General features: G+C 33.0%; 2 protein-coding genes across 3 annotated transcripts; one reads left to right on the top strand and one right to left on the bottom strand.

The window, feature by feature from the left end:
- Window positions 1-14: 14 nt before the first annotated feature.
- LOC120205430 (protein ALWAYS EARLY 3-like) lies at window positions 15-8,369 on the bottom strand (the record flags this gene model as incomplete). Its single annotated transcript, XM_039205310.1, has 21 exons — window positions 8,262-8,369; window positions 7,500-7,598; window positions 7,032-7,094; window positions 6,593-6,670; window positions 6,065-6,245; window positions 5,593-5,852; window positions 5,377-5,513; window positions 5,142-5,269; window positions 4,572-4,649; window positions 3,702-3,872; window positions 3,453-3,514; window positions 2,347-2,670; window positions 2,082-2,260; window positions 1,726-2,004; window positions 1,602-1,635; window positions 1,419-1,428; window positions 1,200-1,318; window positions 925-1,086; window positions 751-827; window positions 244-385; window positions 15-161 (listed from the first exon to the last, which is right to left on the bottom strand). Coding segments are annotated over exons 1-21 (2,838 nt in total), but the record flags the coding sequence as incomplete, so codon positions are not given.
- A 4,792-nt stretch (window positions 8,370-13,161) lies between these two features.
- Window positions 13,162-16,552, top strand: LOC120205444 (zinc finger CCCH domain-containing protein 34-like). Of its 2 annotated transcripts, XM_039205318.1 has the most exons (8): window positions 13,162-13,464; window positions 13,549-13,694; window positions 13,956-14,021; window positions 14,228-14,347; window positions 14,433-14,750; window positions 14,842-15,147; window positions 15,657-16,088; window positions 16,165-16,552. In XM_039205318.1, the coding sequence occupies exons 1-7, from the start codon at window positions 13,395-13,397 to the stop codon at window positions 16,041-16,043; spliced, it is 1,413 nt and encodes a 470-aa protein (XP_039061249.1). In that variant the 5' UTR covers window positions 13,162-13,394; the 3' UTR covers window positions 16,044-16,088; window positions 16,165-16,552. The 2 variants fall into 2 exon arrangements, with proteins under 2 accessions (XP_039061249.1, XP_039061248.1); XM_039205317.1 differs by having other exon boundaries at window positions 13,163-13,464; window positions 15,657-16,552.
- The last annotated feature ends 643 nt before the right edge of the window (window positions 16,553-17,195 follow it).

Below are 17,195 nucleotides of genomic sequence, written 5' to 3'. Positions count from 1 at the left end.
CAGTCATGGGATACAGATTCTTGGACATGATGCATAGCATGACCGAAAGAGCTCAACTGAGAGCCCTGCTCACCAATTTTAGCCAAGGGCTTCAGCAACTTACCCAAGGAGGTCCCTTGATATGTATTACGTTGCCTCAAGCAAAACAAAGCGGAAGAAACCTGCATGTAGAAATTAGGATGAAATGGTAAATGACAATAGTGTACAGATTTAAAGGAAAACAACTTTATCGACGTCTCATGCCTGTTCATTGACTTCATTTAACTGTAAGAGAACGGCAGCATATTGCTTCTTGAAAGAATCTGAATCCTTTAGGTAGTTGTCTCCACCTTTCTGGTTTTCCAACACCTCACCATTCACATCGCAGTTCAGACACCACAGCCTCCTGCAAATGCTAACACCTCATCATTCATACGTCGCAGTGCACTGCTCTCACATTACTGAACAAAATTATTGAACAGATTCTCTGTCCGCCTCAGATAAATACAATAGACATGGAACTGAAATTACACAACAATGAAACTCACAGCATTGATGCCCAAAAAATCGCAGAAAATCATCAATTTTGGAGGTAAGAGAGGTTAAATTACCATTTTATTAAAAGGGTAGAAAAAAGAGGGAAAAAGAATATGCTCAGTATCAGGGTTTAAAAAACAGTCCGCGACCGCGATTTCGGCCGCAATATAGCGGTTTCGCCGCCATCCGAGTTACCGCGACGGCCGCAATAGCGTCCGCGATGGCCGCAATCACGGTAAATCCGAATAACCGAAAACACGACCGCGACCGCGATTTGAAACCTGCTCAGTATTAAAATTATGCAACATACACTGCACAAGAATATAAGAACTTCATGTTTAAAAATAGAAAGGGAGATAGAAAGATCCGCCACTGGAATAAGTTTAATGCATAACAGCTAATAGGAACCTTTTTGTCAAGAGCACGAGTCAACTGAGAAAGAGCTTCAACATCAGCCTCCCTAGCCTGTGCCAGCGACAGGGCAGAAGGCTGTGAATTCATTGCTTGTTGACTATAAAACAGTTTCAGTAGGCCCAATTTTAAGTTCCAAATTAGGACTTGGTGATCAACCTGGCCAAAGGAATTTATCATTACCTTAGATAGAAGTTTTTTATTTATAATCACCTAGAATTGATTTTATTTGATATCGGCGAAATGAGATCTATTTTGCAGTAATAACTTACCTTAACTGGCTGTGACAAATTGCCAACACCGAAAGTTGATGGGGAAGTACGAGAGGGACTATTAGCATTCTCCAGGTTATCACATTGTGCAAATTTGATCTCTTCCATCTTTTTCTTGACTGCCCATTCATTTTGAGCTCATTGTAGTTCTCAACAAAGATGGCATCATTTTGTCTCAAAAGGGAAGCAGGCAAATTTCCAAAGGATTTAAAGGCATACAATCAATATCCTGCAACAGAAAACATATAATCATAAAAGTTGATAGGAAATAAGGACAAAAGTATAAATGGGAACAAGCTAAGTAAATCTAGTAAAAGGCACAGAATTATATAGTACACACAAATAACCAAACAGGTATAAGTACATCAACTCGTGTATTTAGACAGAAAAGATCCAAGGAACCTCCCAAAGCCTCAGCCTGTCATTAATCCATCGACTGAAGGGCGTAATGATGATAGTCTACATCAGCAGTCAAGCGAAATAACATGCAGCTATATATGAAGCAACCCTATAAAATAAAAGTTACCATGACAAATTCCCTCCTAGCTCAGGGTTGTCAAACTGAATTCGGTATCTACCATAATCAACAGTTAACACACTTCCATCATGAATCTCCCAAGTTTTTGGATGAATGGCAATGACACGTTGTCCAACCGATAGAGGTCGAGCTAAATCAGTTGGAAGTCCTTCACCAGTTCCAGCACAGAGTTCGGCATAATGCCTCCTAACCGATTCCCGGTATTGATTAAGCTTCTCCCTTTCTTTTAAAAATTGCTCGGAGAATCGCCTCGGTTTTCCAAGGGAACTGGATCAAGATGATATTGTATAAGTAGAGCACCACAATGAAAATCCTTACAAACATTCCAAAGTAGAAAGTTGTACCTTCGTATTACACCCCATTCAACACGAGTTAATCTAGGAATATGACCTAATCCTACATGATCCAAATACTCCACAAACTCCTGTTTAGCAAACCATGGGTAATCAATTGTACTATAGAACCATTCAAAGATACACCATCTCCGTGCTAGGTATGAATTTAGGAAGTTACAAAGCTTTTCCTGTCATACAGAATACACATAAACATGAAGAAAAAACCCAATATATAGAAACTCAGGTTCTAGTAATTGTAAGTAAATAGTGTTACCTTCAGATTGAGTGCTCTGTCATGGAATAACGTGACTGGCACACTAGTTTTGCCCTTTACAATATTATCAGAGGACTGTATATCCTTCCTAATTGCTGGTTTCTGTGCATCCATCTTTCGCTTACTCCTGACTTTTGTTGGCAGGTTGACCTGGTTAACAGATGAAACCTGTATAGTAGATGGAGCTGAATTGTTCAAGTCCCTTCCCTTATCCGAACTAGAGGATGCATGCTCTGGAGGTCTCAAAGGTTTCCCTTGCTTAGGATGCCCAATATTATTAGACCGTTTACCTTTGCTCAGAAGATTCTTAGCCTCATTGGAAATCTAAAAAATGCAGATAAAAATAGCAATATCAACAAACAGTAATATGTGATGAATGGAAGAACATGAAGCTAAAGCATATAAATTTATGTTTTTTCTACTCAAACAAATTGGTAGATATTTAACTTACAAATAAGACCTCAAATGCAATGGTTGAAAGAGGGAGGAAAGAACAATTACTAAACAGGCTAGACATCTATTACCAACATAGAGTGCCCTTGGAAAACCCACAGCTCAGTTGAAATTAAACTGAGTTGATCATGTACTTACTTCATAAATTTAGGTCTAAAATAGACATTCTTCCTAAATGGTCTCCATCATCAACTCAAAACTTTACCAATTTATTCAGTTTCTCCAGGCACCATGTTGAAAGAACTATTCCTTTCCAATTTATCCCCTAATCTTTTTCTTTTTTTGATAAGAATCCCCTCATCTTCACTTAGTAATAGACTTATTTAATACTTTCATAGCATTCTCTTGTAACATTTATTACTATATTGCTTATTCTGTTTTCCATTCAAACTCAGGCTGTAGGCGCCACATATACTCACAACAAAAAGGCAAGAGGTTTAAACATGCACCCACTTTGTACAGTTCAATATACATACTCTCAGAAGTAAGAAGGCCTAATTAGTAAAATGCCCATCAAATATTCTGTAGAAGAAAAGTATATTACGATTCCATCATATCAATAAGGGAACTGAAATGAAATTTTACATTGAACATTTAGAACTTGTTTGTGATCCATCTTAACTCTTTGAAGCTGAACAAGTGAAAATACAAACCTCGATGTTTGGAGATTCACCCAACTGAGAATCATCATCATTTTCATATTTGGAATCTGCGACTAGAGTAGAGTGCAAATTGCATATGGTCATTGTTTCATGTTATAAACCCAATGGAATTTTCTTTCCAAACAAACCAATAAAAAAATAAAGTATTTATCTACAAAAATAAAACAACCAAACAGATAGCATCAACTCTTACTTTATAGGGTGAGGGTTTCTGTCGTCTTTTTTGCAATCCAACATTACCCAGATGTGTTTCCTCCTTTGCTTCTGGAATAGCATGAACATCGTGACCAAATTTTTTTCCATGCCTAGATGTTTTGGAGGCATTGCCTTTCGCTCCAGGAACAGGATGATTTCCTTTCAGTTTAGTCTTCTCAACTTCATTTTTGTCTTCCTTAAACTGCACAGATGACTCTGACGTGGAAAAAGAAATAGGTGGGATATGGCACATTACATAAACACATCCAAACAAATAGATATTCAAAAGTTTGAGTCATCAAGAAGAGACTTATGGTGGTAGTTCAAGCTAGAAAGAACAAATGGAATTCTTATGTTCAAAATTTGAATAGGTTTTTATATTTTTTCTAAGATCACAAGCTTGCACTTCAATGAAAAGATTATCTGGAGAATGAAAATGCCATTGAAAATCTTACTTGAGTCATGCCTATAATCCTGGAAGAAAAAATATGTTTGGGCACAAGATACTGCTTATAATGGCCCAAAATATCTTGACCACTCAAATCTTCTAAGTTCTAACATTTCTCTTGCAGGTATTGTTTAATCACATTACTCATTACTCACTTCAACTCAGATCTATAAATTATGACAGAAAGCTGAATCTGGCAAAAACAACGTAGCAACTCAGAATTACTAAATAGACAACTTGCAAACTTGGTATTATCTAGCTGTTAGCTATAGAGGTTGTCACGTGCATAGAAATAATGGAACAAGGCAACACGCTGTAAATTCAATCTAATAGCTTGGTGTTTCGTTAGATGCATTAATTGTCAGTTGTTTGGCCAAACTACAAGATAGACAATTCTTTAACAAGCCATGTATGCATCTAACAAGGCCCATTATTTAATAGTTTCTATTTAATGGTCTGTATCTTACTAGTGTCAGGAGCAGTCTCTGGCATCATCAAGGACAGATCTGCTAGAGTTTGCAGGGCATCAAAGGAAGTGTCTTCAACTACAATATAAATAAAATAAGAGTCAAACACAATTCATGACACAAGACAGAGTTTCAAAGATTAAAATAAACAGTAAGGTTAAAGTCAAAGCACACTCAAATAAATTCACAATGAGAAGCTGGGAAAAAATGATCATTTATGATTAATAGTCTAACAAGATTTTGGAAAAATTGTCTTTGAATGTTGCAAGGAAATCAATGTGGATCTGGGTGTAGATTGTACAAAATTGTTGTCTAGGAAACAGACCGAGAAAAATATTTTTCTGAGAGAAACAAGCCAACATTCAATCTCCAGATAACATAGGTACAAGAAGCATAACCATAATTAAAACAAATAAGCAATAACCAAAAGATAATGTATTCAACATCATTGGATTACCAATTACCTTTGATAAAGTAGCGTTTCAGATAAAAGTCATAACAAGGAAGGAAAAAGAAAAGGAATTGAAAACAGGGAAATAATACTCTTCTTACAGGCAAAAACTATCATACCTTCAAACAACACCTTTTTACTTCTTTTCCGTGAACCCTTAATCAAGGTTCTAGAAGTTTTAGCATCCGCAACCTCAGCATTGAACTTTCCCTTGAACTCACATAATTGATGTCCTTCTTCCGTCCCACTACAGGCTTCTTTTGTGTCTTCCAAATGTTGTTTACACTTTCCTCAACCTCTGGCTTCCTTCTAAGGTATCTTTTACCTTCTGTTGAACTTCAACAGTATCGGTGCCTTCTATTCCTTGAATAGTTTTTTTCTCTAGCATAATCTGCATTATCTGCTTCAGTGCTTCCTAAGCTTAATTCACAAGCATCCTCATCCACTTCACTACCATGAATCTTGGCACTAGTAGTTTCTGAATCAGCATTCTGAAGGAAGAAATCAATTAACATCAATATGTACGAGAGTAGCGAGGAAGCATTGGGAACATCAAATAAAATATATTACCATCCTATCACTGTTGATGGCAGGTGATGGTGTCTCTGCTTTTCTATTTGGTGTCCGAGAAACTTGGGGAGAGCCACCTCTTTGTGATGCTTCAGTCAATGCTAGTGCTACCTCATGAGCAACATCATCATCAACAGAATCTGCCTTTAGTTTCATTCCTTGCCGAATAGGTGAAAAATACCTTTCCCCTTTGCTTTTGTCATGAGAAAAAGAAATAGGAACACGGGGAGTCCTTTTTCCAACAGCACGGGGCCTACTTTCTGAATTGATTGAAGAAAACAAGAAAAGACTACTAGTGAGAAACAAGTACAGCAGTCTAATGTTAAGAGCTTAAATTTCAAAGCATCATATCCATTGCCGAAAAAATAGACCTTTATTACACTAGCCTTATTTCTTCTTCTAAGATCCAAAATGCAAATACGGCCTCAACAATAACATAGGAAGACTAGGAAGAGAGTGAGAGAGATCTTACCAGAACGTCTCTTTAACAATGACATGCAACTTGATGCAGATGAATGAAATTTCAATAGATCTAGAAGCGGCTTTTCTAAACTTTTAGAAGGTTGGTCTCGAAGTTTTCCCCTGCTACGCTTCTGAGGTTTCAGAGAAACTCCCATGCCCTCATTGCTTTCTTGTTCACTGTCACTTCCTCCCTGCCATCTCACAATCCAGTAACTTCAGTTCCATAAAAGCCATACCAAAAATATTTTACTTTAAAAATATTATATTTCCCAACTTCAATTCCATAATCGGTTGCATTTCCTAGATGCATCCATTCTCCATTAATAGAATCCAAAACACCAGATCATAAAGTACAATCCAGTCAACTAAAGAGCTGGACAAGTATACCTTTGGGCAATAAGAAAATATACCAATGTCACAAAGGTGACATACAGAGGACTAAATAATAAAAGTTGCAGAGTATAAGTCCAAATCTAGTCAAAATACCTCAGGTCCATGCAAATTATAAATAATCACACAAGATAAATTAGACACTCACCATAACAGAATAATGATCAGTCATCATTGCTATCAGTCCAACCACCGAAGCTGTGCCCTCAGGAAGTGATAAGTAGGCCTGAAAATATGGTATAATTTCTGTTCTTGAGTTTAACATAAAAACATCCAAGCACCTTCATGATATTGTCAGTCACACATGATTAAGATGAAAATAGCATTCCTTCATTAGTAGATAACAATAATATTTAAGAAAAAAAAGTGTCAAATATGACGTGTAATTTCAGTATTTAAGTCAGAAGAGAAAGCTTATTGATCGGCTAGATGGCAACATGGAAAAGTTAATGCAACTCAAATGTCTTGTACTTGAAAGCTAAGAAGGGAAAGAAAAAAATATTGTTGAAAGAGTACAGGAATAAGGCAAAGAAGTACCACGAAATAAAGAAAAATATAGAGTATTATGATACTAAAACCATGCTTACCCTGTTCATAGTGTAAAGTGCCTCAACCATTTCCATGGATCGATTGTGTATCATAGTAGCAACCTAGAAAACCAAAAGAAGCAAAAGCGGAAATGGTAAAACCACAACAACCAAAAGCCAGATATCCCAACTACATGACCATAAAAGAAACTATATTAAAGTAGATTTTTTAATTTTATAAATATATATATAAAAATTAGAGTAGCAATACCTAGAACGTGTGCCATCTAACCAAAGTTTAATCACAAGTCAACAAACAATAAAGATACTCAGTAAACTATCACAACAACCAAAAGCCAGATATCACAACTACATGACCATAAAAAAACTATATTAAAGTAGATTTTTTAATTTTATATATATATATAGAAAATTAGAGTAGCAATACCTAGAACGTGTGCCATCTAAACAAAGTTTAATCACAAGTCAGCAAACAATAAAGATACTCAGTAAACTATCACAACTAACCTTCTTCCAATCTTTTCCATACTTACGATATGCTTCATAGAAACGCTCAAGCTCTTCCTTGGTCCATTGAGGCCCCAACATGTCAGATAAGTTCCTTTTCTGCACATAAGACATTAGCATTATAAAAAAAAATTATACCAGATTAAAATTTTCACAGGTCTTTTTTTATGAAGTGTAGAAAGATATCAAAAAAATATTAAAGAAATTTATTGACATGCAAAGGAAGCCTCTTCCTTTTATTTTACCATTGACACTTGGTTAGAGTGTTATGGTTATTCTCTGATTTTCTATATCCCATCTAGCAATGGTGTAACAGATCTATAGACACTAGACAAAGGAAATTTTGAATTGCAAACCTCAAGTGGCAACTCTTAAATTTCCGGTAAGTGGTTGATTCTTTTACGAACAATACTTCATAGTTCACACTTGATTACATCTTAACACAACAACTTAGTCAAACCCTCTTTGTACTCAACACTAATTTAAAGTTTGATACCTTGCTACCAAATGAGCTTAAATCTAAACACATAAAAGGTGGAAACTCATCAAGGTCGACCAGGAATAAATAAACTAAATCCAAAACTGATTAAACACAATCTCAAAGAAAACAACTCCAAGAACAGTAAATAATAAAAATGTAATCAAAGAAAAAGAAGAATGAGCAAAAAAATCTTAACCCATTTAACCTAACGAAATGAAAGAACAGAAAATAAAGAGATGAATGCATCAAAAAAATATTTGAAAAACTAATCAAGAACTCACCCGTTTCCCACTTCTCTTAGAACTAGTATCTCCATCTTTACTAGAAGCAACTTCATTAACATAAGAAAACTTCTTATTTACACTTTTAGATTTCCTAGACGGAGCCATGCGGGGCTTCCTCAACTACCTGTAACATAGTAAAAAATCAAAACAACTAATTACTGAATCAATTTCCAGAATCAAGAAACGTAGTTCATGTCAATCATTTTTCTCCATAAAAATAAAGAATAAAAAGGAAAGATCTTAAATAAAATATTCAATATGAATTTCAAATTTAACATCACAAAAATTTCATTTCTAGCTATAAAAAAAAGCTCAGGAAAAAAATCAAGCTTTGTCAAAAACGAAGAATCCATAATCTACGAAAGTCAAAATCAATAAACAATAAAATTGCAGAAGAATAAAGTTCCAGAGATCAGGTCAGCTATGTTTACTTAATCAAAGCACCACCGCGATTAAGTGATGTTTGGCTCAGAGGTTGCCGAGAAAGCGAAAGAAAAAAAACACTGCAAAGGAAACAAATTAGCAGTTCAAAAACAAAATTGTTCACTAGTAGCACAGAAAAAAAAACTCACTCAATTCACTGTCCAATTGCTTCAATTAAACCTAAAAAAACTAAAAAGAAAAAAAGAAATTGTTTCTTTAGAAAACCGAATCTAGAAGAAGAAATCGAAGTAAATAAAAATAATTTCAAAAACGGAAACGAAAAAGCTTACCGAGTACCGATCGAGAACATTGAGGAAACACATATATATGAAGAAGATGAAGAAGTGATCAAGTAAAACGCGAGCTTCTTCTCCGATGAGCAATAATTTTTTTTCTCTATTATTTCCCTTAACTTTTGAGGTTTTTGATTGGAATTTGAAGATTGAATAGGCACTGAGATAAAGAAGAAAAAATGGGAGAATTTGGGGATATAACCGCGAAACTTTAAAAAGAAAAAATGCAACTTCTATTGAAAAGACTTAATACAAAACCCTCTTTTATTGGTCCGTCGGTTTAGTATTATTATTAGGATAAAATAAACAAATGATCACTACACTATACTGATATTATCTTTTTAGTCATTTTATTTTAAAAATTATAAAATGGTCATTATAGTTCTCAATGATTACAAAATCGTCATTAAATTCTATCAAATTAGTATAAATGAACATTAAAATTATCAAAATATTATAAAATAATCATTAAACTTATCAAAATTTATCATTATTTAATAATATAAAATGATTATTTTATAATAGTTCGATAAATTTAATGATTATTTTATAACTTCTAAAACTTCAGTGACCAAAAAACCATTTAAGTATAGTTTAGTAACCATCTTTGTACTTTACCATAATTTTATTTTTATTATTTATGAAATTATGATTTGTTTGAACCTTATTCATCTGCAAAATATTTAAATTTGTAGTGGAGTTAGATTCTTAGTTGTCTATTTTCAACTTTTTATTGGAAAATATGTTTGTTTTCTAATTTAAAATATAAAATAAAATTGTAACTTAAAAGTCGCATAAAACTACACTTTTTGTAATAAATTAGTTATGCTTTAACTTACATTAAGACTTACTTAATTCTATCTAGTTGCTAGTTTAGAATTTTAGTTTCAATATTTAAAATTTTGTGTGTGTTCTTTTAAGGCTAAACTACACCAATGGTAATTAATATTTGAGTAAATTTCGTTTTCTCCCACTGAAATTTCAAGAGTAACAAATTGATCAATAATATTATCGATTTATAACAAATTGGTTACTCTGTCATCGTTCCTGTTAAATTGACATAGTTGCAACGTTAATAAAAAAATTAATATTTAATTTTACCCCTCTAAAACATCAAATAAGTCTTTACTAGGTCGAAACTCAACTGCTATAGCTTCATCTCGACTGTTAAAACATCAATTAGCATGGTCGTTAATGCTCAAGCTCATTGTCGGCAACTAGAAACTCCAGTAAACTCCAAACCCTCAATATCATCGTAATGCAACCAAAATAAGCCTACTGACTTTAATAGAGGTTATTTTAGACAATATTTTGGTTCTCGCTTTTGAATCATTAGAATAGCATCCACAAAATTCGATTCATCACAAATTTGTGATTCGTGCTCTTTTAATATAATTTAACTTATTATTATATTATTGACAGTTTTCATATATTTCATCATAATTTTTAATATAATTTTACACTCTTAATTATGTTAAGAGTGTGAAATTTAAAAAAATCATACTAAAATTAAAAAGTGTGAAATTATAAAATTTTAAAGGATGTGAAATTAGATCAACAATATAAAATATAAAATACTTAAATTATATAAAAAATGTTTTTTTTTAAAAAATACGATTATATCTAATATTTCTTCATCCATCATAATATTTAGTTAAATTATAAAGAGATGCAATATAATTTAAGAATAAAAAATGAAAAAAATATGCGCGACGAAAATGTGATGAATAAATATAATATTTTTAGTTGTAAACTAAAAATATTATAAAAATTACAGTCGAAAATATATAAAAAAATATCACATATTAAATTATATACAACCTAAAATATTATATTTTTTATAACATATTATTTTTCATGATTGCAGAACTAATAAATTGTTATATTTACATAACTTTTACATACTAACATTTATTTATATTTATATTTATACATATAGATAATTTGTGTTATTTTTATCGTTTTTTAAGAGTAAACTATGTAAATTATAGTCACCTAATTGATAGAAAATACTTGGAAATATGAAATGTAAAATATAAGGTTTGAATCTAGATCCTAACATTTACAATATCTTATACCTTCAATTTTAATTAATATATTATTATTAATCAATGTTATAATTAAAACATAAATTCTAAATTTTAATTTTAAACTCTAAACCTTAACATTTTATTTCTGAATTCATAGTAGAAAATGTGATTATATTATAATTTTATTTTTGTGAAGTGTTTTCTTTTTACTCTTAGTATATAAGATAATAATTTATTTTATATTTATATTTTTTTATAAATTAGTATTTTGTCTGTAAATAGTGTTTTTGTTTTCTTTATTAGCATGTGATGATTATAACGTAGTATTTATTTTAAAAAATTGAACCAATTAACAACACACATCCAACAGATGAAACTGCTAGAATCTCAAACCTCTAGTAAAAATATTATTCCCTTTTATTAATAAGACCACTTGATGAGTTATTATTTTGTGTTGTTTTTTTTAATTATACTTTGATATTATATTTGTATCACATAATCATATAGTGTGCGATATCTATTGTATATTTGATCAAATGGAGTGTTACCATCATCATTGTATTTGTATAAAAAGATAATGTTTCTTTTCTTATATATACAATGTATATTTAGATTACTCACATCTCTCTGTAAATTAATAAATTGCAGAATAATGTGAACTTCATTTATGTTTTATTAAATATTATAACAACAATAAATATCAATTAAATTAAAATTTAATTGATAAAAGATATAATAATTTTAGACAGTGAATACTTCTAAATAAAGATTTTTGCTATGTCAAATTAGGCCCACACAAAATAGGGTTTAAAAAATAAATCTACCGCGTCTAAGGCATATTTAAAAAGCTTAATGATAATATTTATCTTTTTGTTAATTTAACATTCAATCTTGTTTACTTAAATTTATATTTTTAATAAAATTATGATTATATTGTTAAATTTTATAAAATTAATGTGACAATTCACATGATAAACTTTGTATTGACGTGTTACAATACCAATTTAAATAATAATTTAAAAAATATAAAATTAATTAATTTTAGAAAATAATTTATTAGAATATACTATAAAGTGATGTATGTTGTCACGTTCATAAAATAATATCTAGTCAGTAATAAAGTATACATGGATTATCACATGAATTGTCACATTAATATTTTTTTATAAAAAAATAATTATCATTTCTGTTAAAATCATAATAAATTGATTTTAAAAAATAAAGATTAAAATTCAAATGTAATAAAAATAAATAAAGCTCTAAGAGTTAAGTTGTATCTATTTAAAATTAAACTAAATTCCAATTTAGTTAAACAATTAAACAAAATAAATAATGTTGGTTGATTTTGTTTTGAGAAAAGCCAACAACTATATATTTAGTAATAATCTTATTAACAAAGCAAACATGTGCGCGTAATTAACTGTTAAGAAATATTTTGAATAAATATTGTATTATAATCACCTATAACTATTAAAATATTGATAAATTTTATAAATTATTTTTTTAAATTGAGAGGAAAATATTATGATAAAATATGTATTTAGTCACTTACATATTCTTGTAGTTTTGTTTTGCTCACCTAACTATTTCTTTTTTTCAAAATCATACGTAACATTACGCTTTGGTTCTATTTTAGTCTGTCACCGTTAAAAAATTAATTGTAAAGTCGATGTGTCACCATGAGATAATGTCACATCATCATTGAAAAATAAAAATATTATCATATCAACAATTTTATTTGTTTTTAATGATGGATGACCAAAAGAGAACCAAAGCGTAACTTTTAAATATAATTTTAAAAATAAATTTTGACCAAAATAGAACCACACAATAATGGAGTGATTAAATACGTAGTTTACCCAAATATTAATAGACCATAAATTTTAGTATTACCCTTGTGACGCGCTCACGCCCACCCCACGTTCCAACAAACCTCTTTATTGCAGAGGATATATTTGTCACTTTCAATACTTTGTCATTAAATATAATTAGAGAATCTCACTTGATTAAAGTAATTAACCTTTTTTATTATGGTAATCTTTTCCCTCTATTTGGCGCGTATATATACCGATCCATTAAGAATCTCGTACTAACAGAAATCTCAAAATCAAACAAGAAGAGTTTGAGAAACTGAAGCAGTGAGAGAAAAAGTGAAGAGAGAGAGAGAGACAGAGAACCAAACCAACCCTCAAAAGAATAACAGACAAAACATCGTCTCTGTGTGTGTGTCTGTTTTCGTCGTATTTAAGGAAGTAATGAAAAAATGAGAGAGAAAGTTTCTGTTTTTTTTTTCTGTTTCTTTTTTGCTTATTTGTAGTTTAGAGAAGAATATACGGATACCCATTTGATCGTATTACACTTAGGGTTAATTCTCCGTACGTTTAATGGAGCGGGGCCCTGAGTCCGATCCGGAACCGAAATGGTCAGCTCCGGGACCCGAAACAGGGCTTGAAGGTAAAAGAAGATCCCGACTTTTGATTTGGGGGTTTGTTTTTGTGTAATGTGGGATGTGATGCTGGTTTTTTGTTTGTAATGTAGAGCCGGGTTGGCGGTTGGAATTAGGGGTTGAACCGGAATCATACCCAGAGAGACCCAACGAAGTTGATTGTATTTACTATTTGAGGACCGGGTTTTGTGGCTACGGCTCTAGGTGTCGGTTCAATCATCCACGTGACCGTGCTATGGTAAATTTATCGTAATTTGATTGAATTGTTCTTTGCTTTTGATCTGTCTCAATGTTTCCTTGAAGGGTTTTGATTGGTTTTTTTGCTTGATCATGGTCTTTAGAATGATGGGGTTTTGAATTTGAATTTTAGGGTAAAATATCATAGATTTTGGTTTATTCATATGAGATCCAGTGAAATTGGTAATCTTGATTTTCGATGATCGTTTGTTTTGATCGGTGAGCAAAAAGCGAAGTCAGTGACATTAATTGACTGCCTTAGGTTATGAGAGCTGGAAGAGGTGATGTAGGGGAGTATCCGGAGAGAGTCAACCAGCCGGTTTGTCAGGTACTTCTGATGAGATTCTTTGTTAAGCTTTTGATAAATCTGAGATATGTATGCCGAAATCGTACAATATCAACAATGTGCATTGCTTAGATAACTTGATGCTACTTTGATTTAAGTTTGAAGGATATTGAGTTAGGGTCGTGTACTTTTGGTGAATGGTTTCTCTGTAGTTTGATTATGGCTCTTTTCTCTTTATTGATTTGCAGTATTATATGAGGATGGGGTCTTGCAGATTTGGTTCTTCCTGCAAGTACCATCATCCGAAGGAGGGAGGTGGTTCTGCTATCCACGTTCCACTAAATTATTATGGATATCCTTTACGTTCGGTTTGTATCACTCGACATTAACGCCTAAGTTTTTTTATGTGCATTCTTAAGTTTTGATTAATAGTTGAAGAATACTGCAAAACAGGGCGAAAAGGAGTGTTCTTACTATGTGAAGACGGGGCGGTGTAAGTTCGGTGCTACATGTAAGTTCAATCATCCTGCACCACCTGCTGTGCAGGTTCAGTCACTGTCTCCTGCTCCTCGAGTTCCATCTGTGCCTTCACCAGTTCCTGCGCCTACATTGTATTCCACGGTGCAGTCACCATCCGGCCCTTCCTCTCAACAATATGGAGTTTTAATGACTAGACCTCCCCTAATGCCAGGCTCATATGTGCAAGGCCCCTATGGTCCTTTTCTACTTTCCCCGGGCATGGTTCCTTTTCCGAGTTGGAATCCCTACCCGGTAGGACAATTTAAACCTTATTCAGTTAACCTCAATAGTAACTACACTTGATTAATTTTTATTTTTAAGGTTTGTAATGCACTTGATGCAGGGACCTGTTTCTTCTGGTTCTCAAACCACTGTTGGACCTAGCTCAATTTTCCGGGGAAAACCATTATCCCCTTCAGCGCCTGCCTATACTGGGTCTTATCAATCTGTAACATATAGTGTTGGACCTTCAAGAAGTAATCTGGAGGAGCAGCAATTTCCCGAGAGACCCGGCCAACCTGAATGTCGGTATTATATGAAAACGGGTGATTGTAAATACGGATCCTCCTGTAGATATCATCATCCACCTGAAGTGATTGCACCAAAAGGAGATGTCATCCTTTGCCCTCTTGGTCTTCCTCTACGTCCGGTAAGAATTTCATGAAATGTACTATAAATGTGATGCTTTATACAAGATTAGATTTAAAAATATGTCCTATAAAAAACCTGGTCGTAAAATGTCCTAGTCTGGTCGGCATGAATTTGCTTTTTCTTTGCTCAAATTGTTTTAGCAACAACTCGATAATGTTTCTGTAATAAGTTGGTTGTAAAATGCCATGTTCTGAATATTATCTATGTTTAACAAACAATGTATTAGACGATATCAGTGCATTCGGTGCATTGAATTGGAGTTTCTTTCTTGATGTCATTCTGCCAAACTTTTTAACGAGCTAGTTGATATTTAGACTCGGTGGTATAGTCCGGTTACATGAATGTCTTTTAATGTTTTATGATATGGTTTCGATTTAGTACATTATGTGTGCGATATGTATTTATGATAGGACCTATTGATGTTAATCACGCATAAAATAACTTGAGTCTTTTCCCGGTTAGTTGTTGTTCATTTGATTATTTGTTGTTTTTCTTAAATGGTATCAGGGGGAACCAACTTGTACTCATTTTTCACGACGAGGAGTATGCAAGTTCGGACCTGCTTGCAAATTTGATCATCCTATGGAAAAACTAAGTTACAGTCCATCAACGTCTTCCGTTTCCGATATGCCTGTACCCTATCCCTTGGGATCAATGATTGGTACCCTAGCTCCTTCATCCTCCTCTTTGAATTTACGACCAGAACTTCTTTCTGGATCCATCAAGGACCCTGCACCCACGATAATGTCATCATCGGTGAGCTCGTTGAGTGAATCAGTTGGTTCGGGTTTTCCTAAAGGTACAGCCATTCCTCATTCAATCACACAACAGTCTACTCAGTGTTTTGCCCCTCCTACCGGCAGCGGCAGCACCGAAGCCCACACTTCAAGTTAATAGATAAGAGAAGCACCGGCCTCGATCCCTATTCTTTTTATCAAGGTCATGAACCTACACATTATTATTTTATGCAGAAGTTTTCAAAAAATAGGAGGGCTTAATTTTGTTATCATGGCAGGCTCTGATCATCTATGTTCGTATAACCCTTGTATGGCCGTCTCTTCCATCTCGAATAAGCCCATGGCAAATACCTTGAAAACTTTAGCAAAACCCTTACACTTTTGCTTTCGAATAATCACTGAAGAACCCTCAAAGACCTCAGTTACATTAGGGGAAACCATGTCGACCCATCCAATTTTCAGAGTCTGTTAGGCTTGTTTACGGTCCGATCTTTCTCAAAACAAAAAGATCGATCCCCACACCATTGTTCCCTTTACATGAACATTTTTATCAGAGTTAGGAAGCATCAAAATGTTATCTTTAGATACATATGTTTATGTTTTGACAATCGAAATGCTTGATAAGTTTCTTATGACATATAAATACATGAGAATTGCTCTTTGAATATTGATTGAATTAGGGTTTAGTTCGGTTTGTTCACGTAATCACTCTTAAAAGGTGACCTCAGCTTCTGTAACCTCTCATACTGTGATATTTATCGTATCGAAAAACTGCTCGTGCAAGTCTTTATCTTTGAGAAATGACATTGGATTTTCAATCGAACCCTTTTGATCGATTTTTTCGATCATCACCTGTAGTAGAGCTTTTATCTTTCTTCCTAAAAAGGAAGAAACATGTATTGTCTCCACTTTCCCATTAAGATTTTCTCTGTCTACCCATTAACAAACATACACACACACACAAACACAGACAGAAACACTGTTGATAGTATTATGTTTTATAGTTGTCAACTCTTTCTACATTTTAACTACTTTTTTAGCTGTCTGGTAGTGCTTATATGATAAATGTGTCCAAATGCTTTTAGAAACAGAGCAATAATAGAATGAAAATGCAACAGTCTGACATGATGATGATGATGTTTAAATCATGAAATCACAATGTAATAATTAAAGTTATGCTTTTACATGAATTTTATGTATAGGGCTTAGGCCTTTATTGATAAAAAGCAGAACAAATAGCCGCAACAGAGAGATGACCATGTGTTAATAGTAATTGCTGTCTAATTGAACAACATGATAATTTTTTTCA

Source organism: Hibiscus syriacus, unplaced genomic scaffold (assembly GCF_006381635.1).
Source record: "Hibiscus syriacus cultivar Baekdansim isolate YM2019G1 unplaced genomic scaffold, ASM638163v2 tig00012476_pilon, whole genome shotgun sequence".
In the NCBI taxonomy this organism is placed as follows: Eukaryota; Viridiplantae; Streptophyta; class Magnoliopsida; order Malvales; family Malvaceae; genus Hibiscus; species Hibiscus syriacus.
Note: the sequence above shows the minus strand (reverse complement) of the source record. Positions and strands in the feature narration are given on the sequence as shown.